The following is a 26,508-nucleotide window of genomic DNA, read 5'->3' as shown; positions in this document are numbered from 1 at the left end:
CACCTCCGGACTCGGGGGACTTGGGGACAGATCACTCTATGTCTCTAAGCTCCTTCATCATCTGCTTCATCTGTAGAAGCAGGCCTAGGGTGGGATAAAACGAGACCTGTGAAAATGCTGTAGGAGCTGAAATACCTGTGACTGTCATCGGGTGTACCTGCAACGAAACGGGCCCTCGGCCAGCGCTCCGAAACCAGCCATGAAACTGCACCTCTTCAGTCTCGCCACTAGATGGCGCCACAGGACCGCTGGGGAAAAAACCCTCCCTCTTCCAGAGTAGGTCCTGCAGCCCAGCTGCCTCCCTGTAACCAGGCCCAGGGCTCCAGGGTCCAGGATGCGCCTCCGAGGAGCCCGTAAATACCGTAGTTAAAGGAAGCTCATTAAGCCAGACACTCACGCAGGTCGCTCTTCCTTGCGATGATGGTGGCACAGTGTGGACACTGGTACTTGGGGACATTCTTGCTGTGCTTCTGCAGAACGTGTATTTTCATGGTGCCGCTCTGCGTGAAGCGTGTGTGGCACACGTGGCATTCGTAGGGCTTCTCACCTGTGACACGGATGACAAAAGTGACCCTCTGCACTGCAGCTTCGCCCAGCAAGCCCTGAACCTCCCCAAAGGTCTTGGGAGCCAAAAGCTTTTCTGCTGTCCCCAGGGCTCCTTTCTCCACCCTTCCCCCAACCGTTTAGCCCCACAGTTTGTGCCGGGTTCCTAAATCAAGCCCAGACAGACAGCGTTGGGTCGAGTGGGGCTGTGTGGACAGTGGCCCAGACGGGCGGCTCTCCTAACATCTGGCGGCTGACTCGTCACTTAGCTATCCGGTTCCTGCCGTGGCATCAAGACCCGAGATGTCCACGGAAACGCATCCTTCGTACCAAAAAGACAAACAGACAAGCAAACAAACAAAAAACCCCACAAAGCGAGTACTAGAAATACCACACGATCCACGAATGCCACTTCTGGGGATTTACGCGAAGAAAACGAAAACAGTGATTCGCCAAGACATGTGCCCCCGTACGTTTACTGCAGCATTATTTACAAACACCGAGATACGGAAGCAGCCCAGGGTCCGACAGATGGATGGCTACAGGAGATGTGGTAAATACACAACGGAATATCGTCCAGCCACAAAACAAGAATGAAATCTTGCCATTTCCAACAACATGGACGGACTTAGGGGGCGTCGGCCTCCGTGAAAGAGGCAGATGGAGAAAGACAAATACCTACGTTGTCACTTATATGCGGGATCTTTGGAACAAAACAGACAGAAACAGACTCATAAATACAGAGAACTGGTAGTTTCCACAGGACGGGGCGGGGGGGGGGGGCAGCCGAAGGACGGGCCAACAGGTGAGGGGCATTACGAAGCACGAAACTAGCACACTTTACGTTTTGCCTTAAAACTGAAGGGTCCCCGGGGCGCCTCGGGTGGCTCAGACGGTTAAGCGTCCGACTTCGGCTCAGGTCACGATACCGCGGTCCGTGCGTTAGAGCCCCGCGTCAGGCTCTGGGCTGACAGCTCAGAGCCTGGAACCTGCTGCGGATTCTGTGTCTCCCTCTCTCTCTGCCCCTCCCCTGCTTACTCTCTCACTCTCCATCTCTCTCTCAAAATAAAATAATAAACTTTAAAAAAAAAACCTGAAGGGTCGGTTAAGTATGTGACTTTGAGCTCCCCGACAAACCTCGCCAGCAGGCACTGGACGGCGTCCTACTTAGCCCCGCGGGGTCCCAGCACGGTACTCACGTGGCCTCCCTCCGCGCCAAACAGGCGCAGACGTGCGGATCCAGATCCCCGTGTCGGAAAAGCACAAAGAAATTCACTCTGCCGCCCGAGCTCTAACTGGGTGGCGGGGCGACAGGGCACCGGCCGAGCCCCTGGGCCGCCCGCAGGGCCCGTCCTCACCTGAGTGTGTCCTCATGTGTCGCTTCAGCTTGTAGGTGTCTTTGCTGGCATAGCTGCACAGGCTGCACTGGAAGGGACGCTCCCCCGTGTGCGAGCGGGTGTGTCGCTTTAGCTTGCTCGCCTGGCGAACAGAGGAAAGGCCGCTGGTGCCCCCGAAACCTCAGGGCGGTGGCTCCGTCGGCAAAGCGTTCGACTGTGGCTCAGCCCGCGATCTCGCGGGTTTGTGGGTTCGAGCCCCGCGTCGGGCTCTGTGCGGACGGCTCAGAGCCTGGAGCCTGCTTCGGGTTCTGTGTCTCCCCCTCTCTCTGCCCCTCCCCCACTCTCTCTCTCTCTCTCTCTCTCTCTCTCTCTCAACAATAAACATTAAAAGGAACAAAAAGAAAATAATAAAAAGCGGTAGAGTCTTCAACTAATCAGAGTTATAAAAGATGCAGAAATCGGCCCAAGTTTAACCTCAGAGCATATTTCACACACTGAAAAACATGAACCGGTCATTATTTTTATTTTCTGTCGTGGATGAAGTTTCTCATTTGTGTGTGTGTGTGTGTGTGTGTGTGTGTGTGTGATCCTTTGTAGATAACGAGCAGTCATTTCGAGAGACTCTCAGGTTCAACTTCACTTTTACAAAGGGAAAACTGAACCCTAGCAGCTCAGAGCCATACATGATTTTATTTGCATTTCCAAGGCAACATGCATTCAATAGCTGTAAAGTTTAGATCAGGCTGCGGTGCACAGAGGGCAGAAAACATCTGTCTGCGTAAATAAAGCAGGAAGCTTGAGGCATCAGGTCTTTGATGGGACGTTTCCCTACGGGCCCTTCAAGTTCACAGTTCTGTGGACCCCCATGGCACGTGGACCAAGGGAGGGCTTGCTTTCTATCAAGGGCAGGTTCTGTGTGTTAGTGATTTGTTTATAAGATGAAACTTTAAAGTAAAAGGAAACAAATTCTAATTTGATTAACTACATATCCCAGGCAATTAGTTAAAAGGCAAACCACATACTCCCTCCCATCTGATCATTTTTGGCCTGACTGAGCGCCTTCTAGAACTGCTCTTTTTCTGTGTGTGCTGACGGCAGGCCCGTATCTGCCTTTAGCGGACACGGCCCCATCAGCCACACTTGGGCGACAGAGGTCAGAAAGCCCGCATCAACCCTGAGCACCATCCCAGGAAGGCTGCACTCGGGTCTGGCTCCCCAGTATGGGATAAGCATACAGAAGCCTGGAGAACATTCAAGAACAACAGAAGACTTAGGACGGAAAACAAGGCCCAAACCGAAAAATGCAGCTTGGGTTTTTACAAGAAAAGTGGACGTCTTTGGGTATATTAGAAGGCAAAGCGAGATGTTTTAGCAACAACAGCACAAAAAGTTTGGGGAGCGGTGAGAGGGAGCAAAGGCGGCTGTGACAGATGTCCCCCGTGGCTGCAAAGGGAGGAGGGGACAAGGCGCGTTGACAAGGTGTCAGGAGCGCTGTGATCTGCCTACGGCTCCGGTACCTTCCTGGTGGCCCAAGCGTCAAGGGATGGTGAGGGGGGCCTAGGCGGCTCCCCGCTCAGAACCGAGCAGCAGGGAAAGGCTTGGAAACTGTACAAAAGGGGTGATGGCAGCGGCTGGGGGTCCCTCTGTCGAGGCTGACCAGCCCTCGAGCTGCATGCGGACTGCCCACCCCCGAGAAGGGCCTCTGCCAACACACAAGCTTGCTCAGAGAGCCAGGAAGACACCAACGACGGGGCCACTCCGGGCCTCGGGTCCTCAGGCGGCTTTGAGTTCTGAAACCTCCTCTCGGGGTTTCCACACGCAGCCACCACCTTTAACTCCGATGGCAAATCATTTTTAAAAATAGTAACAGTGGGGGGAAAAGAATTCCTGGAACCAAATCCTGACCCCGTGCGCGAACTTTCCTAGTTGATGAAACACGGTTGCACCATGACTATTTAAACTTGAGGCCTCCCCTTTAACTCCGTTCCTTTCGCGCGTGTGATCCCTCCCCAACTGGGCTCAGACTCAGGACAGAGGGCCGAGTCCTTAAAGGGTGACTGCAGAGACCTGACGTTGGAAAGGAAGTGTCACATTCTTCTGTCGTTTCATTTAGGGTGCGGCTAGGCCTGCCAGAAAGTATAAATACAAGAGAATTCAAAGGAACATGACACACAATTGGAAATCTGAGAAAGGTGGTCTGTCTGTAATTAAGACAGGAAACGGGCCGTGTCTGAATGCTCACACAAGTCGCTTTATATCTGACCAGGGGCCCCGGAGGTAAGGTCCAAAGTTGCAGCAAAAACCCACACTGAATCTGTGTTCTATGTTAGAGCAAATACATTTTGATTTTGTAGAACTGACTACACTCCACAGAGCACCACACGGAACTTAACACACTTGAGAATTATTTCCCAAGTAGAAGTGATTGTATTTGTAATTCGTACACCTTTCATGTTGCTTTCACGAGTTGGTAATCAAAAAAAAAAAAAAATCCAATTTTCTATTTTAAACGTATAAAATAAAAACGAATATTATTTCCCACATAGATTTTCTACGAATAATACCTTTAGCGAAACCTATTTTGTAAGAGATTCTGTTAGTGTGACTTAACTTTTGCGTCAACTTTTTAAATTTCTTGTCTAATGTTTATTTTTGAGAGAGAGACAGAGTGTGAGCAGGGGAGGGGCAGAGAGAGAAAGGGAGACAGAGGATTTGAAGCAGGCTCCAAACTCTGTCAGCAGAGAGCCCGACGTGGGGCTTGAACTCACAAACCATGAGATCATGAGCTGAGCTGAAGTCGGACACTTAACCAACTGAGCCACTCAGGCGCCCCGTGTCAAGTGAGAAAGAATGCCACAAAGCTCTACGGACAAGGACGGACTTACTTCCACACTGGCATACTTGCAGATGGAACATTTAAAGGGTTTCTCGTGAGTGTGTTTGTAACGTCTGTGTCGGACAAGTTCTCCACTGGTGACAAATGCCATGACACAGTCACCACACTTGTAGGGCCTGGTTCCTGTAAAATCACATAGTTCAGCCTTTTCAGATAAGACTTCACCACAAATATCCCTAGGGATCTATAACTTATCAATTAGGCTCCGTTTCAAAACGCTCTAACAATGAAGAAGAGGTCCTGTAAACCCTAACTACCCCCAGACACGTGTGAGAAGAAAATCTTTGTAACATTCGATGTTTTTAAGCACAATCGAAGAAGACAAAACCAAAGGGGTCGAAACAAGCATGTTACTCTCAAGTGCAGATAGGTGGATTCGCATTCGTACGTAAACCTTAACACGCATCCTTCATGGGAAATAATTCTTCTCCCCTGGTTTACCTGTGTGAGTGTTGATATGATTCCGCAGAAGAGTGACCGTGCGGAAAGCTTTCAGGCACAGGTGGCACATGTGGGGCTTTTCGGTGCTGTGAGTTTTCATATGACGATTAAAACTCGAAATTCTAGAAGAGGTGAACACGCAGCTATCACAGCAGAAGGGTCGTTTTGCTTCTGCAGGAAGAAGATACAGAGTTTGTGTATTTGTAAAAATCTTTCGTTTAGATGTTGAAATTCCACTGAAACACATCAAAGTCACTTGGTACATCCTTTTTTTTGTTTTTTGTTTTTTTTACGCGTAATATGGTAACCCAACAGAAGACGTTCCATGCAAACGGTGACCGGAAGAGCTGAGGCAACTCTAGCAATAGACAAAACAGACTTAAGGCAAATACTGTTCCAAGAGACAATTAAGGACGTTATACAACGGTAACAGACTCGATCTATCACAAAGGTAGAACAGTTATAAACATATATGCGTCCCATGACAGAGTCCCAAAATACTTGAAGCAAAAATTGACAGAAGTGAAGGTGGAGAGAGGCGCTTGGAGATTTCAACACCCGACTTTCTACAACGGAGAGGACAACTAGACGGAGGATCAGCAAGGAAACAGAAGACCCCCCGCCATCAACCAAACAGACGTTAACAGACATCTACAGAACACCACTCAACACCAGCACAGTGGACATTATTCTCCTCACGTGCAACCAGAAACTTCCTCAGGAAAAGCCACGTGTCAGGCCACAAAACAAGTGTCAATAAATTTAAAAATATAGAAATCATATGCTCTCCGACCATGATGGCACTAAAGTGGCAATCGGTAACAGAAGGGAGTTTGGAAAATTCACACATATGTGGAAATTAAACAACACGCTCACAGGTGACCGATGGGTCAAAGAAGACATCACAAAGACACCGCGAGATGCTCTGAGCCGAATGGAAGTGACACACAGCACACCAAAGCTTATAGCATGTAGCGAAAGCAGTGCTCGGAGGAAAAGTTTTAGGTGTAGACACCTACGTTAAAAAAGAAAAAGCATTTCGGGTCAATAACCTAACTTTACATCCTGAGGAACTAGAAAAATAAGAGAAATCTAAACCCTAAGCCAGCAGAAGGAAGGAAATCATGAGGACTGGAGTGGAGATAAATGAGATCGAAGACAGAAAACAACAGAACTGATGAAAGCAAAAAGGGGTTCTTTGAAAAGATCACCACTGACAAACCTTTACCCGGACTTGCAACTGGGAAACAAACGAGGCAAGTCAAATAAGCAAAAGCAGGAAGGGAAAGCAGGGACATTGCTACCAACTGCACAGAGGGACAGAGGTTATAAGAGAATACTGCGAGCCACTGTCTGCCAGCAAACCAGATAACCCAGAGAAAATGGAAAATTCTTAGAAACACACAAACCACCATAACCGGCTCCAGAAGAAACAGAAAATCGGAATAGCGCTATAGCAAACAAAGAGATTGAGTCATTCATCAAAAAAACTACCCACAAAGAAATCCCTAGGACCAGAGGGATTTCCTGGAGAATTCTACCAGGTGCTTAAAGAATTAACATCAATCCTGGGGCGCCTGGGTGGCTCAGTCGCTTAAGCGTCCGACTGCGGCTCGGGTCACGATCTCGCGGTTCGTGAGTTCGAGCCCCGCGTCGGGCTCTGTGCCGACCGCTCGGAGCCCGGAGCCTGCTTCGGATTCTGTGTTTCCGTCTCTCTCTGCCCCTCCCCCACTTGTGCTCTGTCTCTATCAAAAATAAATAAAATGTTAAAAAAAAAAAAAGGAATTAACATCAATCCTTTTTCAAAGTTCAGGCACAAAAAAGTAGGACCCTTCCATGAGGCCAGCATTACTCAGACACCAAAGACACCAATCTTCAAATCTTCGGTAGAATTCCAATAAACCAAACCCAGTAGTAGCTCATTAAAAGGATTGTGCACCAGGACCGAGTGGAATTTATCCCAGGAAAGGAAGGGTGGTGGGACATATGGAAACCAATCACTGCAACACGCCATATTCACAAAAGGAAGGGGAAGGAAAACGCGGTCATCTCAACAGCTTCAGAAAAAAGCACTTTACGAATTCCAACAACACCCAATAAACTTGGAATAGAAGGTTCACGGGTTGACCTGCGTTCCCCAAAAAGATACACTGAAATCCTAACGGCAGAGGTCTGTAACTGTGACCTTACCTGCAAATAGGACCTTTGTAGATGTCATCAACTTTAGATGATCATGCCGGATAAGGGTGGGTCCTAATCCAGTATGATTGGTACCCGCGTGAGAACAGAAGAAACAGAGAGAGAGAGACACACACAGGGAAGGAGAGTTTTATGTGACAACATGGGCAGACACCAGTGATATATCTATAAGCTAAAAAATGTCGTGATTGTGACAACGGCCAGATGCTCAGAAAAAGGCACAGAACATGTTCTTTCCTAGAACCTTCCAACATCATGATCTCGATCTCAGGTTTCCAGCCTTTGGGACCACGAGAGAATCCATTTTTGTCGTTTACAGCACCCAGCTTGCGGTATTTTGTTACGGCAGACACTGGGAAACGAATACAGGCACCAATTAAAAAATAAAAGATTTCAACAGACATTCCTCCGAAGAAGATCTACGAGTGGCCAATAAGCACATCAAAATATATGCGACATCATCAGGCGCCAGGAAAACGCAAATCAAAACCACAATGAGATAACTCTTTACATCCACTAGGATGGCTATTATGGTTTCAAGACGGGAAGTTAAGTGTCAGCAAGGACGTGGAGACACTGGAACCCTCTGACACTGCTGGTGAGACTGTAAATCGGGGGAGCTGCAACCGTGAGTTGCAACCGGAAGAACAGAGAGAAAGCATTCCAACAAAAGCCTGTGCGCGAATGTTCACGGCGGCACTCTGGCGATGGGTGGACGGAGGGGAACGAAATAGGCTGTACCCACGACGCAGTACGACTCAGGAATGAAGGAACAAAGCCCTGATAGATGCTACAACGTGGGCGAAGCTTGCAAACATTAGGCCAAGGGAAGACACCCAGACACAAAAGGCCACGTGTTTTAGGTGCACGAGTCCATGTAAGGGAAATGTCCAGAACGTCCCAATGCTACGTGGGAATACTTTGGGGGATGAAAACAGCCCGGAATTAGTGGTGAGGGTTGCACAAAATTGTGACCATATTAAAAATAAAGCGAGCTAGGAATTGGGAATTTGGGGGTACAATCTCCTGCTTTAAATACAGGAGAAACGCTATATACGGGGACACACATCATAGCAAAGGTTGCAAACTCAACCTCCTGCTGAGGCCAGAGGCGATAAACCCAAGCGAATGCTTCTACCCACGGGTTAAGATCAGGTTAAGTGACTTTCGAGACTGAGTCACCTCCCCACCCCGGCCACCTGCGGCTGAGAGGAAACAGCCGAGCGTTGCCGGATTTGACTTTGCAGAAATGAGCTAGAAACTGAGATTTGGGGGACGAACTCTCTTGATTTAAGTAAGCGAGACCCTGGTATTTTCTAAAAAGCTCAACAATTTTTGAGGGTCAATTTGTCTCGTGGGCGGCCGCCAGGCAACCTCGGTTTTAACGTGACTCTAAGAGCTTCAAGGTCCTTCTTAACCTGGCCTCATCACCTTCTTTGAGCACCCACCGTGGGGCTCTCCGGGAGCTGTCCACTCTCCGAAGGCACGTACTTCTGGAGCTAACCCCACGGGCCATCTCCTGCCGCCTGGAACGGTGATCCCGTCTTAATGGTTTCTGAGTCCTCTCCCTGGGCCTCGCCTAACATCAGATGCTCTGCTGCCTGGTGCCCTGGTGCCTTGTCACCCCTTCTCCTGGCCCCGAGGCTCTCGCCCTCACCTCCATCAGCCCTGCATTCCCCCGCCCCCGCCTTCCCCTGCTTCCACCCGCCGGCTGCAAACTAGGGGCAGATCAGGGCCCACCTTCTCTGTTCTCACGCAGCACTTGTCAGAACTATTTTTACAATGCCTTTAGAACATTTCTGTCCGAGACACAAAGCTCTTTGGGGTTCGATTCCCCATACAGACCATTAGCTTAAATTTTCTGCCGTTTCCTGACATTTCGGAAGCCAACCGAAAGGCGACCCCATAAAATTTCAACCCCCATCCCGTTCCCCTGAAGCAAAAGCGCAGCCCCCTTGGGACGCAGGGTCTCTTACGCTAAACGAACCAGCCTACCCTTTGCCTTTTTCTGATTGTTTGTAGAGTTGGCTTTTTCAACAGGGCCTTGACCGGAGGCAGGTCTGTCTTCCTGTTCTCCCACGTTTAAGTTTGAAATTGTCAGAACAATTTCGTCACTTCCTTCGTCTCCAGGCTTGGCTTCCACGAGAAAGAACTGCTCCTGGGTCTGGGCGCGGAACCCTCCTTCAGCAGACGGCTGGTCCTCCCCCTGACCTTTCTCAAGCTGATAAACAAACATGAGTATTCACACAAATATTATACTCTCGATGACAATCGACAAAACTCTTTGCCGTGATGAAACCGCAGAATACGTAAAGAAGAACAAAAAACTAAAGAAGCACAGATTATTCAGTGCAACCAAAATGCTTAAGCCATAAGTACTAAGCATCAAGGGTTTTGGTAATAAAATGTCACACAATTTTAAAACAAAACAAAACACACGCACAGCACCCTGAAGTATTCTAATCTAATTATTTAAGCTCTTAGAAAAGAACATGAAGGGGGCACCTGGGTGGCTCAGTCGATTGAGCGACCGACCCAACTTCGGCTCAGGTCACGATCTCACAGTTCGTGGGTTCGAGGCCCGCATCGGGTTCTGTGCTGACAGCTCGGGGGCCTGAAGCCTGCTTCGGATTCTGTGTCTCCCTCTCTCTCTGCCCCTCCCCACATTCTCTCTCTCGCTCTCAAAAATAAACATTAAAGCAAAAAAAGAAAAAGAAAGAAAAGAACATAAGGTCTCCCAAGATCTTCCCAGGGCATTATTTTTACCGTGCTTAATTTTAAAGTGCGATTTTTAAACTGCTTGTCCATACCTAATACCGCACCAAGGGCCACTTTTTAAAAAACAACCACAAAAAAAGAAAAGCCGCTGGGAGTTTTTCCTCTATGTACAGGGTCTGTTTATTAAAACTGGCCGTACCTTGACCCACCCGGTGCTTTCGGCCAAGCTCACCACAAACTTGGTGTCTTCGCTGGCCACGGCCACACTGCCCTCCAGAACGTGAAGCTGCATCACCTCCAGCTCTTGCAAAGTGTAAGCGTCTTCCTGGATGCTAATGGCCACGCACTGCTGGGACCCCTCGTCCAGCCACAGCAGAGACTGCTCCCCGCCGCTGGCCTGCCGGACCGCCCCCTGCACCCCTTCCCGGCCCTGCGGTGTCAGCCAGCCGACGTCCTGTAGCTGCACGTCTTCGGAGGAAAAGTGCACCGTCTGCAGGGTCACGATGTGCTTCTCGCTCTCCTCCGTGGTGAGCACCAGCCCCCGCTCCCCCTCCAGCATCTTGGCCTCGAGGAGCCCATAGGTGCCCTGGGCCTCCACATTTCCGGGACCCAGGTGTTCCCTCCCTCTGCACGCTCCCTCTTCCTGCACCACTTCCAGGGCTTTTGGTGGCATCGACTCCCATGCTTTGATTTTGGTAAACTGCTCAGAAGGGACGGAGAGCTCAGTCCCCGCCATCGTGACGTGGCCTGTGTAAGAAAGAAGCGAGCCGTCTTGGTAGGGCACAGAGCGGTTCGATCAAGGCATGCCAAGGTCCTGGCCTACGAGTCAGGACTAAGTTGATTCAGCTTAGGCCTGGAAGGGGCCGAGCCTAAACAGGGTTTATGCTAAAGCCGGCATTAGTCCAGAAGATTCTAGAACCCACGGGGTTGGGCCTGAAGTCGGCTTTTGGCAAATGCACGTTCCAGGCCTAGCAAAGAGGGGGGGGGGCGCTTAGCAGGGTCGGGGGCCGTGCACGCCTCTAGGCCTAGAAAGCTCGGGTCTGAGCGGGCTTTCAGCAAACGCATGTGCAAGGTGGGGGGGGGGGGGTGGTTGCTGAGCAAACTTTCCAACACCAGGCACGTCCAGATCGAGTGCCGTCTGTGCCGCGTGCACTTTGGGCCTGGAGCCCATGCAATCTCGGCGGAGCTTCAGCCCCGGGCACGCACACCCTCGGCGTTTGGGGCGCCCCCACTCCCGGTCCCACCCGACCCCGGCCCTCCACGCCTAGCCCCCAGCCCCGCCCGCCCATGCCCACGTGGCACCAGCCTGTATCCCGGAGGGGCCTGGCGTCCAGCCCCCGGGGCGGCCCCTCACCCGGGAGGCGTGGCCTGGGCGCCAAGCCCACCCCGTCTCGACGCGGGGTGGCCTCCGCCTCGAGCCAGCCGCGAGCCGTGTGCTGCCAGCTACTGCCTGCAGCTTGCAGGCCGCTTGGATGCGAGGGTCAATGCGGCAGCGCGCAGGCGCTGGGCTGGGCGGGAAAGAGGGGCTCAGCGTGCAAGGGGCGGAGCCAGGGGAGAGTGTCGATGCAAGGGACGATGGGGGTGTTGGAAGGGGAGGGGCACCCTCAGGGGGAGCCGAGACCCGGATAGGTATGGAGCGGAAATGGGGGCCACCTGCAAGGGGCACACGGGGGACGGATGGGGGGAAAGTATACGGGCACCTGCAGGGGGCGCGGAGAGACCCTAGGGACAGAGTAGTGGGGGCACCTGGGTGGGGGAGGGACTAAGATGGGGGGAGGGGGAGTGCACGAGGGAGGGAAATGGGACCTGCAAAGGGCGCCGAGAGACCCCGGGGGGCAGGTGGATGGGAAAGGGGAGTGGTGGGGGCACCTGGGGGGGTGCAGAGACTTGGGGTAGAGTGTGGATAAGGTGGGGGCGTGCCAGGGAGGGAGAACTCCGAGGAGCTCGGAAGCACGAGTGGGTAGATGGGTAGGGGCGGTGGATGGGCAGTGGAGGAGCCCGTGGGGGGCGGGGGCGGCTCCGGAGGTTCTGGTGAGCGGGACTGAGAATGGCAGGGAGCCCAGACAAGGGTGGGGCGTGGAAGTCCATGGAACAGAAGGGGAGAGGTAGGAAGGGGCGCCGGGGAGGAGATACAGGGGGCGAGAAGGAAGCAGAGCGGAGCCGGTGGAGCCGGTGGGGTTGGAGGGAGCGTGGAGGGGAGGGAGGGCTGGGCTCGGGCGGGAGTGGGAGCTGCAGGTCAGCTGGCGTCTTCTCCTGATCTCCCGACCTTCTAGACCTTACCAAGTTCTTTCCCCAACATCTCAGGGCGGGCGGGAGAAGGGGGGGGGAAAGCGAAGGAGAAAGGGACCCGGCAGGAGCGCACCGTGCGCCGCCGGGCTTTTCGCTTAAAAGAGCGGCTTGCCTGTCGTGCGAATTTCACCTCAATAAATTCTTTTTAATGGAAATTAATAATTTTGATGGTCTCCAGAAGGAGTTGGTTGGCGTCTTCAGCTAGGTCCAAAATCGATGCAAGTTTGGAGCGAATGGTGATTAAGATAGTCTGCCTACATTGATTTTTTTTTTAAGGTATGGTTTTACAACATTCCAGGGAATCATCCTATTTTGTTTTCACTTTTTTCAAGATTTGAATACAATTTTAATGGAATTTTATTGTTTGCTGATTGCGGATAAACTTATTTGGATGATGGGGGGAAGGGGTTTTGTACAGACAACTCAGGAGACGACAGTCTTGAGGAGAAGGCTCTGATGGGTTTCCAAAGCCTCAGAGGAGAAATAGTTTCTTTCTTTTTTTTTTTTAAGTTTATTGTTTAATTAGAGATCGAGAGAGAGTGCAATAGGGGAGGGGCAGAGAGGGAGAGAGAGAATCCCAAGCAGGCTCCATGCTGTCAGCACAGAGCCTGATGCAGGGCTCGAACTCAGCAGTAATGCCTTTGTGACTTAGATTCTCGGATCGCCGGTTTTAAATACTATGTCTGGGGTTTCTGTTGCAATAAGAGTACTCCACGGGGGAGATAGTTCTTCGAAGGTCATGGGAAAATAGCGTGTTCTAACAACCGCTTTTAGATCATTTAAATGAGTTTTTCTGCTTGAACAACCCCCACCTACTTAGTGCCTTCTCTGGTAATTTTGTGTTATCGCTCCAACACTCTTGCAGCTAGAAAGTTTTGCCAGTGTTAGGCTACAAATCTGTGATTAGAAATTTCAACTACTGGGGCCCCTGGGGGGATCTGTCGGTTGGGCGTGGAACTTCAGCTCAGGTCACGATCTCATGGTTCGTGGGTTCGAGCCCCGCGTCGGGCTCTGGGCTGACAGCTAGAGCCTAGAGCGGCCTAGAGCCTGCTTCCGGTTCTGTGTCTCCTCTCTCTGCCCCTCCCCCACTCGTGTTCTGTCGCTCTCTCTCAAAAGTGAATAAACACTAAAAAAAATATTAAAAAAGAAAAGAAATTTCAACTACCAATTAAAAATGAAAATTTTAAAGGAGATATAAGGCCAAGTGGGAGGATGGCCATGGAGAGGGGAAACCGAGGTAGACTTGGAGGAGAAAGGTAGGGGCTTAAGGAGAGACGGGGAGAGATGAGTGGAGGGTAGGGGGGTGGCAAGGAGATACGGCAGGAAGAGAGCTGCCTGGGTGGGGCGGGGAGGGTGACATGGATGGAAGGGAGGCAAGAGGTAAAGCAGAAGAGACAAACCTACGGTGTTCTAAACTTTGCTCCTGAAGTGGGAAGTTGCCCCAAAGATTGTATTTGTTTTCTTTCCTCTTGGCAGACGTTCTTGGGAGCCACCAGGGGAAGCCATCTTGGAACCCATTAGGGGGCTTGCCAAGGAAAACCCCTTTGGAGCCTCTGAGGGGCCCTGTTTGAGGGGCCTCTGAGGGGACACCTCAGAAGGTCGCCTTCCTTCAGGAGGGTCCAGGCAGCCCCACTGACCAGGGAAAGGAGAGGAGCCTTTGCGAGTGGATCACGACGAAGGAAAACCGTCGGGGCCTTGAGGTGGTCGACGTTGAAACAGCGTTCCCGGGCCAGGCTGCCAGCCTGACTGTGCCTGTGGATGGGGTTAAAAGATCTGGGCAACGGTGTTTGGAGCCGCCGTGTAGCCGGACTCGATCCCCAGGCAGCGGGCACGTCTGGCAGTCTCTGGAAGAATCTGGAAGGTCAAGGTCACATTTCAGCAGTGTCGGCGTCTTTGGGCCGCAACTGGCTGTAAGTACGGGCCGCCTCCGATCCCCGTTCCCCGTGGAATCTGAACTGACTCTTGCCTTCGGACTCCACAGACCTCCCTGTGTTGGCGGATAGCATTTGGAGGGAGACACCCCAGGAGGGAGATGCTGGCTTTCTGCCGAAAGGCCTGGGGAGCCCAGGAGACTAGAAATGTAAGAGGTGGGATCCCATTTGTCCCTGAGCGTGTGCAGTGCTTTCTGCCAGGTGGACTCATGATCCCTGCTGCTTAGGGCATCGAGATAGAGCACGAGGCAGGTTGCCTGCATTTAGTCTAGAATGAAATAAACAATTAACTCCTGGGCCCACGACCTTCTCGTCCAACCCACACTCCTCAGATTCGCCTCCGTTCCTTCCTGGATCTGCCCTCCCCTGTCCCTCTTTCCAAACTTTTTTCCAGCGATTCCCGGTCCCCGCTCCATTATGACCCGCCTCCTACTTACCCCTCAAGTGGCCTCGACAGACGTAAGCTGGGCTGTGTGTCTGCTGGGCCTCGAACCCGGAGCTTTGCTTTGCGCGTCGTAGGTGGCCCCCGGTGCGCCCGCGGCTATGGCATCCTCTCCCGGAAGCAAGTGCTCCTTCGTCTCCTCACGGTGCCCAGGGTGGTGATGGGCCAGCCCGGGTTCACCCAGTGCCTGTCGTACAATTGTTGGTCACTTGTCTCCCCCTGACAGTGATGCTTACAATGCCTTTTGTCCTGGGTCCCCTGCCCGCCCGGCGGGTTCCTTGAAGGTTCTCACAGCCCTCTGTTACATTGTCATTTTAGCCTTTGGGGCGGTATTGTTCCCTGGGGGGGGGGGAGGGGTCCGCGTCATCAGCCCTCAGTCAGCCAGCGTGGCTCCAAGCGGAGAAGGGTCCTGGCCGAGTATATGGTGCATAGCACACAAAATACAGCAAGTGGGGAAGGCCACGCTAGGGCTTGGCTGCGGGAAGCAGATGTTCGAGTACCTTCTGTTCAGACGGCTCTCTTGGCTTACCAGCATTACCTCCAGGGCATGCTTGCGACCAAGCAGGCATGTCCCACGTGTGGGACGGATATGATCCATAATGCTACTCAGAAATGTCATAGATTTAAACAGAGATAGGGAAACGGCCAATATAAAACTACCTTGGAAGTTAGAAATAAGTCAGGGTCCTGTAGGGCAGCAGGGAACGAGGGAGGCCAGCAGGTGCTACCACCGTCTTTCGAAATTCTTCTGTCTGCTCTGTGCTTCCCAAGTTTAGTGTCACCAGCCTTGCCGCTCAACAGCTCCCTAGGCCCCTAACCTGAGCGCAGAATCTTCCCGAGGCACGTGGTGAGCGCTTCGGTATCTGAAGTTCCCAAGGGGAAAAAGAGCTCAATGATGACATGGTGTGAGAAGGGCTGGAATTGTCAGCAGGTCTACACCGGGAAGGGGCCGTGAGCCGCGTGAGCTAAGCACTTGGCCTGAGTTAGCTCTCGAATCATCCGGGTAACCTAGGAGGGGGCGATGTCACAACCCCCTTTTTTCCAGTGAAGAGAACAGAAAGGCTAAGAAACATGCTACTATGATCAGCTCAATTCTCAGGAAGAAGAGGAGAGTTAATTACTACTTTGTCCGATACTAGGATTGGAGAGGAGGCCCCAACTTTTTCTTCTTTCCGCGCGGCTGGCTGTTCTATTTATTTATGTTACTCTGAAGCCTGATAACAACTGGTATGTGAACTGTGATTTAATCCACTCTTAATGATGCGTTGGGCTTCCCCTAAGTCATAAAGATAACTTGTACCCAAAAAGTACATAAACAGCCTAGCTCCTCTGCAGCTAACCTGTTGGGCAAACGTTGTTTTTTATACGGATCGTTACACTTTGAACTTTGGTGTGAACACAGAGCGTATGTACTTTTATTTAATGAGCAGTTCGGAATCACTCATGGACTTGGCCACAGGGGTGAGGAGTTTGGGGACACAGGAGGCACAGAAAAGAATTCTTAAAATTGTGTAGAATGTTTCTGAGAAGGGAAGAGGCAGGGTCCAAGCAGGGGAACGTGACTATCGTGCAAACGTGTTCCAGGTGTTCTGGAACTCTCTAGAACTTTATCCTTATAATTTCTGCCTTGTCCTGCTTGTACGAGAAGCAGCATTTGGGAAATAAATAGATCATAAGTAAAAGCTTTATTACATTTAGTCTGGTGAAAGGGAGTCTGAAAACAAACATCTTGGGGGAGAAATCGATATGCGTACTGCAGCCCATTAACGGTGGTTAATTTGGGGGCTGGGGGGCTGAAGGAGCCCATATGAAGGACTTTTTTTCTCTGCATAATTTCTTTAAGTAGTACCTGTGGCTGGTGCAAAAGAAGAGGTGATCTCCTGGGGCGCCTGGGTGGCTCAGTCGGTTAAGTGTCCGACTTCAGCTCAGGTCACGGTCTCACAGTCCGTGAGTTCAAGCCCTGCGTCTGGCTCCCCATCGCCTGTGCGGACGCCGCTTGGCATTCTCGCTCTCCCCTCTCTCTCTGCCCCTCCCCCGTTTGTGCTTTTTCTCTCTCTCAAAATGAATAAATAAACTTTAGGGGCGCCTGGGTGGCGCAGTTGGTTAGGCGTCCGACTTCAGCCAGGTCACGATCTCGCGGTCCGGGAGTTCGAGCCCCGCGTCGGGCTCTGGGCTGATGGCTCAGAGCCTGGAGCCTGTTTCCGATTCTGTGTCTCCCTCTCTCTCTGCCCCTCCCCCGTTCATGCTCTGTCTCTCTCTGTCCCAAAAATAAATAAACGTTGAAAAAAAATTTTTTTTTAAATTAAAAAATAAAAAAATAAAAACAAACCGACAAAACCCAAAGAACGCCATCCCTAAATCTTCTAGCATAGGGCAGGTGGAGAGCTCCTTTTTACATTTGTGTATTTCTCAAAGAGGTTCAGCACTAGAGAAAGGTCTAGATTTGGTGGCAGAGTTCGATCGTGCCTGGCTGTGTGCTAACCAGAGGCTGATATGCCGAGAACTGGAAGGCGGTGATGCTCGACACCCGTTGGCGCCGAGGACGCTTCGGGGATGTCCTGATGTCCTCCTTTCCACGGAAGTTGCTCCCGCCAAGGTCAGAGGTGAGCCCGAAGTCATGGCTTTATGCTCAGTTCCCAGGACTCACCTTACTCGACCTTCCGGGGCCATTTAATACCGTGGGCCACTCGCTCCTCTTTCCTACTCGGCTCTTCCCTCGCGTGTGTGACTATGTGAGCTTACACGGCAAAGGGGACTTTGCAGACGTGACAAAGTTAGGGATGTTGATGCGGGGAGATTTCCTCATCTCTAGCTGGGGGGGGGGGGTGTGGTATCATCACAAGGAGCCTTGTAAGAACGAGGCAGGAGGGACAGAGCCAGAGAAAAGGACACGTGGTCATGGAAGCAGAGAGAGATGGTGGGGGGGGGGGTACTGCTGGCTTCGAAGGAGGAGGAAGGGGCCAGGAGCTAAAGTGTGTGGACACCTCGGGAGGCTGGAAAAGACCGGGGAACAGATTCTGCTGTAGAGCCTCCAGAAGGCGTGTGGTTCTGCTGACTCACTTTAGACTCCCGGCCTCCAGAATGTGAGAGAACAAACACGTGTCCCTTCAGGCCGCTCGGCGGGCGGCTCTGTGTTACATCAGCAGCACGAAACTAGTACCCTTGCACCCGGAGACCCCATCCCTCTGGTCCCCGGCTCCCTCAACAGGGTGGCTGCTCCTCTACCCCCTGCGGGACGGTGTTCAACCTTCCCCGCCCCGCGGCCTTCTTGACCTCCCTGTGGCTTTTTTGTTGTGTTGTTGTTTTAACATTTTTAAAAAATATTTATTTACTTTTGAGAGAGGGAGACAGACCGCGAACGGGGGACAGGCAGAGAGAGAGGGAGACACAGAATCCGAAGCGGGCTCCGGGCTCCGAGCTGTCGGCACAGAGCCCGACGCGGGGCTCGAACTCGTGGACCAGGAGGTCGTGACCTGAGCCGACATCGAGTGATCAACTGACTGAGCCCCCCAGGCGCCCCTGATCTCCCTGTTTAACGCCAACCCCCCATAGTCCTTCGGCAGCCCCGTTTTCTCCAGCTTTTGAACGTTGCTGGCACCTTCCCCCCAAACTGAATGCTCATGGTCTGCTAACGACAAATGTGGCCAAAATGCCAGCCCCGCCCGGGGCCAGGGGCCGTTCCGGGTCACCTTCTGCTGTTTGCTCCCTCCCCGGGACTGGATCGACGCCCGCCACCCGTGAGGCACTCGCCCGCTGTCCGCCGAATGAATGAACACGAGCAGGAGAGTTGAGCAACCATTTTACACAACAGTTTTACCCGGTCCTGCGAGCTGAGTGTCCAAGACAAACGAGCGGTGGGCTCGGTTTACCGTTCCGTTTCGCTGTCGATATTGTTTGACGTCAGAGGCGTCTGACATTCCGTCACGGTCTCTGTTCGTAGAAGGCGTAAAGGCTGCGTGTCACAATGAAACAGTGTGATGTGGACTCCCCCCGACTGAGCTGAGAGTATGTTCAGAGTTTACCTGGTCTGCCCAGGGTAGCTCTGGCTTTTGACTGACCCACGTCCCAACATTCGTTTCTACAGAATGAGAAGTCAGGATCGTTACTCTGGAAAGGCGAAGGGACGCTTTTCGCTCGGGGCAAGGGTCTACGTTTAGGGTGACAGAGGACTCGGGAGAGGCGGCTTTGCCCTCCGTGGTTGTGGGCTGCCTGCCGAGACACCGCTCTCTCTCTCTTTTTTTCTTAATGTTTATTTTTGAGAGATAGAGACAGAGTAGGGGAAGGTCAGAGAGAGAGGGAGACACAGATTCTGAAGCAGGCTCCAGTCTCTGAGCTGTCAGCACAGAGCCTGATGCACGGAGCCTGACGTGAGGCTCGAACTCACGAACCATGAGATCGTGACCTGAGTGGAAGCTGGATGCTTAACCGACTGAGCCCCCGGGTGCCCCTATCCATGGCTGTGGACCGCTTGCTGAGATGCTGCTCTTCTATTGTGAACAGTCTGCTTTTCACTCGGGGGTCCTCAGGGCTGTGCTCCCAGCCAAATATTTGTGGGGGGAGGGAAGGGAGAGAGGGAGGGAGGAAGAGAGGGAGGGAGGAAGGGGGGAAGGGAGGGAGGGAGGAAGGGGGGAAGGGAGGGAGGGAGGAAGGGGGGAAGGGAGGGAGGGAGAAAGGGGGAAGGGAGGGAAGGGGGAAGGGAGGGAGGGAGGGAGGAAGAGAGGGAGGGGGAGGGAGGGAGGGAGGAGCGAACACTTCGGAAGGCAGCTGGAGGGGCACCTGGTGGCTCAGTCGGTTAAGCGGCCGACTTCGGCTCAGGTTATGATCTCACATTTGGGGGTTTGAGCCCCGTGTTGGGCTCTGTGCTGATGGCTCAGAGCCTGGAGCCTGCTTCAGATTCCGTGTCTCCTTCTCTCTCTGCCCTTCCCCCTCTCATGCTCTGTCTCTGTCTCTCAAAAAATAAATTAACATTAAAAGATATATACAAAAGAGAAGAAAAGCAGATGAAAGCTCTGAATGAGTGTGGCGGCGCTGGCCGATAAACAGGGGTCGCAGAGGCTGCCGCTGACCCGAGAGGAGAGGACTCTGTTTAGATTGACCCGGGTCCGCACTCCTGAGGCGGAGCCGTCCGCGTACTGCGGGTGGAAAGGGGACCCGTCTACGCGGTGACGGAGCCGCTCTGGTCAGAAGGGAAGAATTCACCTGTTTTGGGTTTGCGTTTGTTGTTGGTTTGTTGTTTGAAGGGGTGGGGCGTGGGGGGGAAAGAGCAGAGGGGAAGGGGGCACAGGGAGGGCCCAGGGATCCTGGGAGATGGCTCGAACATCGCTTACAGGGCTATGTTGGTAAACGACAGGTGGTGGGCATCTCCTCCCAACCGCCAACGAGCTCTGCACACACAAAGGCCTTGGGCCATGGTTTGGGGTGTGTGTGTGCGTGTGTGTGTGTGTGTGTGTGTGTGCACGCGTGCAGGCCGGGTCCCACGTCTGTGAGGTTGCACGGAATTAGCCCGAACTGGGAGCTTGGGCACAGAGACCACCGTAAGGATTCTGGCTCTGTTTCTCAATTTTTTGGTTGTGAAAATAGTTACAGGTTCCCAGAACGTTGCAAAAAAAAGTCCCCTTTGCCCACTCTCCCCAGACGGCGACATCTTCCGTATTTACCGTGCAACATCACACCCAGCACGCTGACGTAGGGGCGGCTCAGTTTATGCCGAGTTGCACCCTTACACACACTCCTCCGTGTGCACGCTTGTGTGGTTCTGCGGCACGTGTAGATCCGTGTAGCCGGCAGCGCCATCCGGTCACCCCCTCGCCCCGGGGACCCCTCGTGCCCCCTCACAGCCGTGCCGGCCTCCCCGGGACGCAGCGACCTGTGCGAAGCCTCCCGCCGACTCATCGAGATCGGAAGGCCGTCTGGGCTCCTGCACGAGGCCCGATGTCACTGAAATAACACCGACCGGATGCTAAGTAGCTCATGTTCTAGAAGACTCTCAGCTTGCAGAATCAGGGGGTGCCCAGCCCTCCCTGCGCAGGAGGCAGCCTCTGACAACGGGGCGCACCGGGGCCGGGGACTGAGGTCGGGTGTCCCCGGGGACCAGGAAACAAGGCCTCACGTTGCCGAGCCCCACGGAGGTGCCACGTGGGCAGATCCACTTCCCTGTACCCCAGAACCCGACCCGGTGCCCCGTGGCGGTGACTGCTTGCACAAGGCACCCCAAGGTTACGGATATGTTCTGGATTAATCACATATTTTTAAATGCAGAGAGCGGGAGACAAAGCCGTTTGCCTTTAGGGACCAGGCGAGTCTCTGACCCTTGGCCGCTAGAGGCGGGATCGGTGTCCTCCCCCAAGGGGATTAGTGCTCCCGGCTCGTCCGCAGCCACAAAGAGGTGCACACGTGTCTTGTTTTTCTGGAGAAGCCGGGACCTGGTGTAAGCAAACTCTCCTGATTTTTAAGCAGTGGCAGCTAATTAACAGAAATGTGACGCCCTCTTGTGAATCAAACAAAATAGACGCTGGAACCAGATTTGGCCCAAGCCAGCTGGTGACCTCGACTCTGGGACCTTTTCCTATCAGTGCTCATTATGCAGTCGCAGAATGAGAAAACACAGAGAGAGGAGTTGGACGGTTGGCGCCTCGGTAGCACTTGTAAGCGCTCGATTAATTCATTAAGTCGTTGTTTTTCTCAAACGAGGGCTCTGAGATGACAATAATGAATGTTTGTATAGCGCACCTCGGCTCACCAAAGCCGCGTTGGCATTCGCTTCTTCTAGTCACCTCCCGGGGGGCGGGGTGTGGATAGCTTGGCTGAGGGCACAGGGCTGGGAGGTGTGCACGGAATCAGGGTGGCGAGAGGCACCCAAGGGCTCCTGCCAGGCCCCCCACCCCCGCCCCGCTGCATGGCGGCTATATCAGCGGTTCGGACCAAAGACACAGTGAGCTTTTCCCACTTGGGCGATGCCAGACCTATGGACTTGAGACTGAGAGCCTAGTGAAGCGTCTTGAGGGACTTTCACGCGGAATTTAGACTACGTACCGTTTCAACTGTGTTCAGAGCCCAAGCCCCTCATTTCCCGTCGGCCACCCAGAGGCCCCACAATTTACATGTCAGAAGCGCCTTTTCTTGGAGCGCCTGGGTGGCTCAGTCGGTTAAGCGTCTGACTCTTGATCTCAGCTCAGGTCTTGATCTCAGGGTCCTGAGTTCAGGCCCCTGCGTCGGGCTCCATGCTGGGCGTGCGGCTTACTTAAGGGAAAAAAAAAAAGTCCTTTTCTGCCTTTAATTCTTGTCTCGTGGCTCTTTGTCCCCTGCAGAGAGCCTAGGGCAGTGCTTTAGACTTCATAATTGTAATTGCGATCGCCGCTGATCCGGAGATCTGTCGCCCTGCCATCTGCTGACGGCAAAGGCGTCGCTCTGCGGAGGGGGTGTCACCGGACTGGCCAGGTGGAGGCGGGGCAAGCGACCGTCTGCCTCTGCAGGTCTCAGGGAGCTGGGATTACTTTCTTACCCGGTTACCATTTACGGAGATGCTCCCTGGGCACGTATTTAGTCTTGACTATTTTATGTTTATCTTTTTATTTTTTTTAACATGTATTTATTTTTGAGACAGAGAGAGACAGAGCATGAACGGGGGAGGGGCAGAGAGAGAGGGAGACATAGAATCGGAAGCAGGCTCCAGGCTCTGAGCCATCAGCCCAGGGCCCGACGCGGGGCTGGAACTCACGGACCGCGAGATCGTGACCTGAGCCGAAGTCGGCCGCTTAACCGACTGAGCCACCCAGGCGCCCCTAGTCTTGACTATTTTAAACAGCCCAGGCTGAGGCGTAAGGAAATCAGTCTTTGGTTTGTTGACCTTGAACATTTGATCCAGAAGGAGGCCAAGGTGCTGGCTCCTTCGTTTCAGGCTGCAGGCTCCACCCTGGCTCCCAGAGTCTACCCCACCCAGCTCCCACCTCAGCTCAGACCTCACACCAGCTGTCTCCCCAGTGGTGCCACACTCCAGCCTCGTGCTTCCTCGGAAATGCCAAACTCGTGCCCACGTGGGAGGCCTCCTCCCTCAGAGGTCATCGTGATGGCTCCTTCTTATCACGACTGCCCTCTCCCCTGTCTGACTGCGAACTAGAACGCTCCCTCCCCAACGTATGATTTTGAACACATCCCGTAGTTTAAAATCTCCTTTATCTGAATCCTGTTTATTGTTGGCCTACCTTTGGGACATAGCCCCAGGAGGCCAGGGCTGTCTTGTTCAGCCCTGTCTCACAGAGCCTTGAACAGTGCCCGGCCTCCATCTGCGGAATGACCTGGAATCTTGTCCAGCCCCATCGCACAGAGCCTTGAACAGTGCCCGGCCTCCCTCCACGGAATGACCTGGAAGAATCCAAATAGCAATGTGCGTTTAAGTCCTGAGTTCCTGCCGTGAACCGGAGTGAGGCACAGCTGATGCTGATGCTCTTGGCCTTGACGACAGTAGACCTCACCCAGCTCACCCTTCCCCCTGGTGCTCCCTGTGCAAACGAACAAACGCGCCCTCTCCCCGTCCCGGACACGCAGCTTTCTGGAGAACCGGAGTGGAGGCCTCGGCGTTCAAGTGAACCCGTACGCCTTTTGTCCTACGGCCTAACTTAGAGCCTTAGGAGTGCTTGCTTCCTGAGCGTTGTCTCTGGCCTGTCTCCAGCAATCTGTCAGGAAGTTATGGACCGAGTGCCCTTCAGCAATTAGGCTGGACTTGGGTTGCTTTCGAAAGATGAATTTAGAGGCAATTTTCCAAGCACCAGCAGCCGTCAAATAAACAGAGACAGAAGACTACTGACTCCTTGCCTGGGCACCGACGGGCCCTCGGGCCAGTGGGAGCTGGGTGCCGGGTCTTAGTGACGAATGCTGGGAATCGGCGGCTTAGAAACCGGTTCGCTTCCTGCTGCTTTTGCTGACACGGGGGAGTGCGGGGCAAGGTCTGGCTGCTTGAGGGTGGAGTTCGAACGGGGCCAGGCGTGGAAGTTAAGCTGAGCGGAAGCGACGGAAGGGGCAGGCTTCAAGGACATCTGTGCTCTTAGCGGCATCGCGATGTTCATCTCGTGTGATGGAACGCTTCTGAGTCTGCATTGTCAGTACAGACGTTAAGGCTGTAATGGCTATTGACGTCTATTCTAGGTAATCACGCCTGGAGATACCACGGGGCATTTTTCACAGGGGCTCTAATCTGCGAGTGGAAGTTTCTCGGTACGGTCACTATCTGCAAAAATGTCAAACTTACACGCGCTAATATTTATAAGGTGGCATTTGTGGGTTTGCATTTTTTTCTTTTTTTTTTTTTGCCGTTGTTTGTGTGACATTTTGCTTTGTTAATTGCTGCGTTTTGTCAGGGGTTGATGTCGCGGGATGACTGATGGCACAGGGTGGTGGGGCTGGGGATCACCCTGGAGCTGTTGTGCAGGCTCCGGGTCTGACTTCCAGCCTTGAATGTCCAGAAATATGATGGTCAGGACCCCATGGTGGAACATCCCAGACCCACCATTGCATTGGTGTATCGACCAGGGTGCCGATGTCTTTATTTCCAATAAATGCTCCCTTCCTAGAGGGCCAGACCCCTCTCTGCCATCCGGGTGGCCCATTCCTCACAGCTACCGGGGGTAGGGACGGCCATGATGGGATGGAAGGACAGACCTGGTACAGAATCCCAGCTCCAGTAACGACCCTGGTGACACCAAAACCTTTCCGAGCCTGTTTCCTCAGTTGCACGACGGCTACCATGCTTCCTACTCTCAGGGCAGCTGAGAAGATTAAACAAGAAGATGTGTTCAACTGTTGGGTCCAGGAAGAAGCACTGAATGGTTTTAATGTGACAGCCAGACGCAGGGGTGACTTCGGAGCCCGTGTGTGGATTCCTATCCCAGCCGCAGTCCCCTGCAATAAGCTGTTTCGTATTTCTGAGATTCGGTTTCCTCATCTAAACGTTGGGATCAAGGGGAGCCTAGGGGGCTCAGTCGGTCGAGCATCCAACTTCAGCTCAGGTCACGAGCTCACAGTCCGTGGGTTCGAGCCCCGCGTCGGGCTCTGTGCTGACAGCTCGGAGCCTGGAGCCTGCTTCGGATTCTGTCCTTCTCTCTCTGCCCCTCCCCCACTCACGCTCTGCCTCACGCTGTCTCTCAAAATACACAAATGTAAAAAAAATAAATAAAATAAACGTGGGGGTCGGGATGTTGTCTACCTCACAGACTTGCTGCTGCCTTGAACTCGATACGGTGCGGAAAGCAGGTGGCACAGTGACCGTGTCGGCCGGACCCGGTAAGGAAGGGCTCAGCTGAATGGAGGCCGCCATCGTTATCATAATACTTCCAGCTGTGGTGGTAGAAATTGGAGCAGCTTCGTGGCACCACCAGCACCAAAAGCAAAACAGCCTCGAGACGAAGGTCGCTCAGTGAGAACAGAATCGAGCAGAGAGGTGGACTGTCTAGGACAGAGCTTCCCGATGCTGGCACCATTGACGTTTGGGTTGGATGATTTTGGGGGAGGGGGACGTCCTGTGCAAAACAGACGGTTTAGCAGTGTCCCTGGCCTCGGCCCACGCGATGCCAGCGGCAGCACCCAGTTGTGACCCCCAGAGATGTCTCTGGGCACTGCCAGATGTCGCCCCACTTGCAAAGCACCGGGCTAGGCGACCACTTCACCCCAACCCCGGAGAAGCCTGTGGTCCCACTGCATTGCCCACACCTGTATACACTCTTACCTGCCCGGTGTTTTCCTCTAGACTTAACCTGTGCTCTCCTTTGTCCATTAAAAAAAATTTTTTTTTAATGTTTATTTATTTTTGAGAGAGAGACAGAGAGAGAGACAGAGCGTGAGTGGAGGGGCAGAGAGAAAGGGAGACACAGAATCCGAGGCGGGCTCCAGGCTCCGAGCTGTCAGCACAGAGCCCGACACAGGGCTCGAACCCACGAACCGTGAGATGGTGACCCGAGCCGAAGTCGGGCACCCCTGGAGTAACTTCTTTAGAGGGTGCATTCTTTTCCGTGTGTGGATGCTCACAACGGGCGGTAGCATTACAGCCTCGGGGACGGGAAGGAAGCACGCCAGACCGCAGATTCCTGTGTACAATGGGGGCCCTGATTTACCCCCAAGTTGGGCGTTTGCAAGCGGATTAACTGAGATTCCATAGTTTCCCCCCTCTTCCCTCTCCTTGCCAGTGATAATCTTATTCTAAATTGCAGAGGCACCTTGTCTGGCCTCTCGGTATTTACCGCAAAATGGCTTTTAAGGACAGACCTTAACTTAATGTGTCTAAGCTCTGGGTTTTTGCTCTATTATCCCAACGCGTTTATTTGTCTGCATTACTGTCCAATTTAGAATGTTCCTTACCAGCGGAACGCAGTGGTTTGTAACTCTCTTTATCACGACTGGAATCGTTTGTCCCATTGTAATTTGGATTAACGTCTGAGAAGGCCTGGCTCAGTGGGTACAATTTTAAATTATTTGCCAATTAAAAAAAGATATTTTATTACTTTCAAACCAAGCAAGAAGTGGCCTGGCAAACTATGACTTCATAAAATAAATCCTTTAGGGAGATATTAAGGAAACAGACAAGAGTGACTCAGAACTTCATTTTGTGAGCTCCGTGTTGATTGCTGATTCTATGTCCGTCTACGATACCCACGGAGAGAGAAGTGCGTACGTCGTCCCTGGTCTGCCTAATGTGTTTGGAGACAGCCTGTGCTCCTAAGTAGT

At 52.8% G+C, this 26,508-nt stretch overlaps 1 protein-coding gene across 1 annotated transcript in view; it reads right to left on the bottom strand.

Annotated features, from left to right (window-relative positions):
- CTCFL (CCCTC-binding factor like) overlaps positions 1–11,607 on the bottom strand; it is a 28,367-nt gene extending 16,760 nt beyond the window's left edge. Inside the window, exons 1-7 of the mRNA XM_047853163.1 lie at positions 11,489–11,607; positions 10,334–10,881; positions 9,412–9,637; positions 5,218–5,388; positions 4,766–4,899; positions 1,902–2,022; positions 398–547 (exon numbers count right to left, since the gene is read on the bottom strand). Of these exons, the coding sequence (XP_047709119.1) occupies positions 398–547; positions 1,902–2,022; positions 4,766–4,899; positions 5,218–5,388; positions 9,412–9,637; positions 10,334–10,870 (1,339 nt within the window). The 5' untranslated portion in view covers positions 10,871–10,881; positions 11,489–11,607. The remainder of the gene's footprint in view (positions 1–397; positions 548–1,901; positions 2,023–4,765; positions 4,900–5,217; positions 5,389–9,411; positions 9,638–10,333; positions 10,882–11,488) is intronic.
- Positions 11,608–26,508: the final 14,901 nt, after the last annotated feature.

This window comes from Prionailurus viverrinus, chromosome A3 (genome assembly GCF_022837055.1).
Source record: "Prionailurus viverrinus isolate Anna chromosome A3, UM_Priviv_1.0, whole genome shotgun sequence".
Lineage (NCBI taxonomy): Eukaryota > Metazoa > Chordata > Mammalia > Carnivora > Felidae > Prionailurus > Prionailurus viverrinus.
This window is presented reverse-complemented; position numbering and strand designations above follow the sequence as displayed.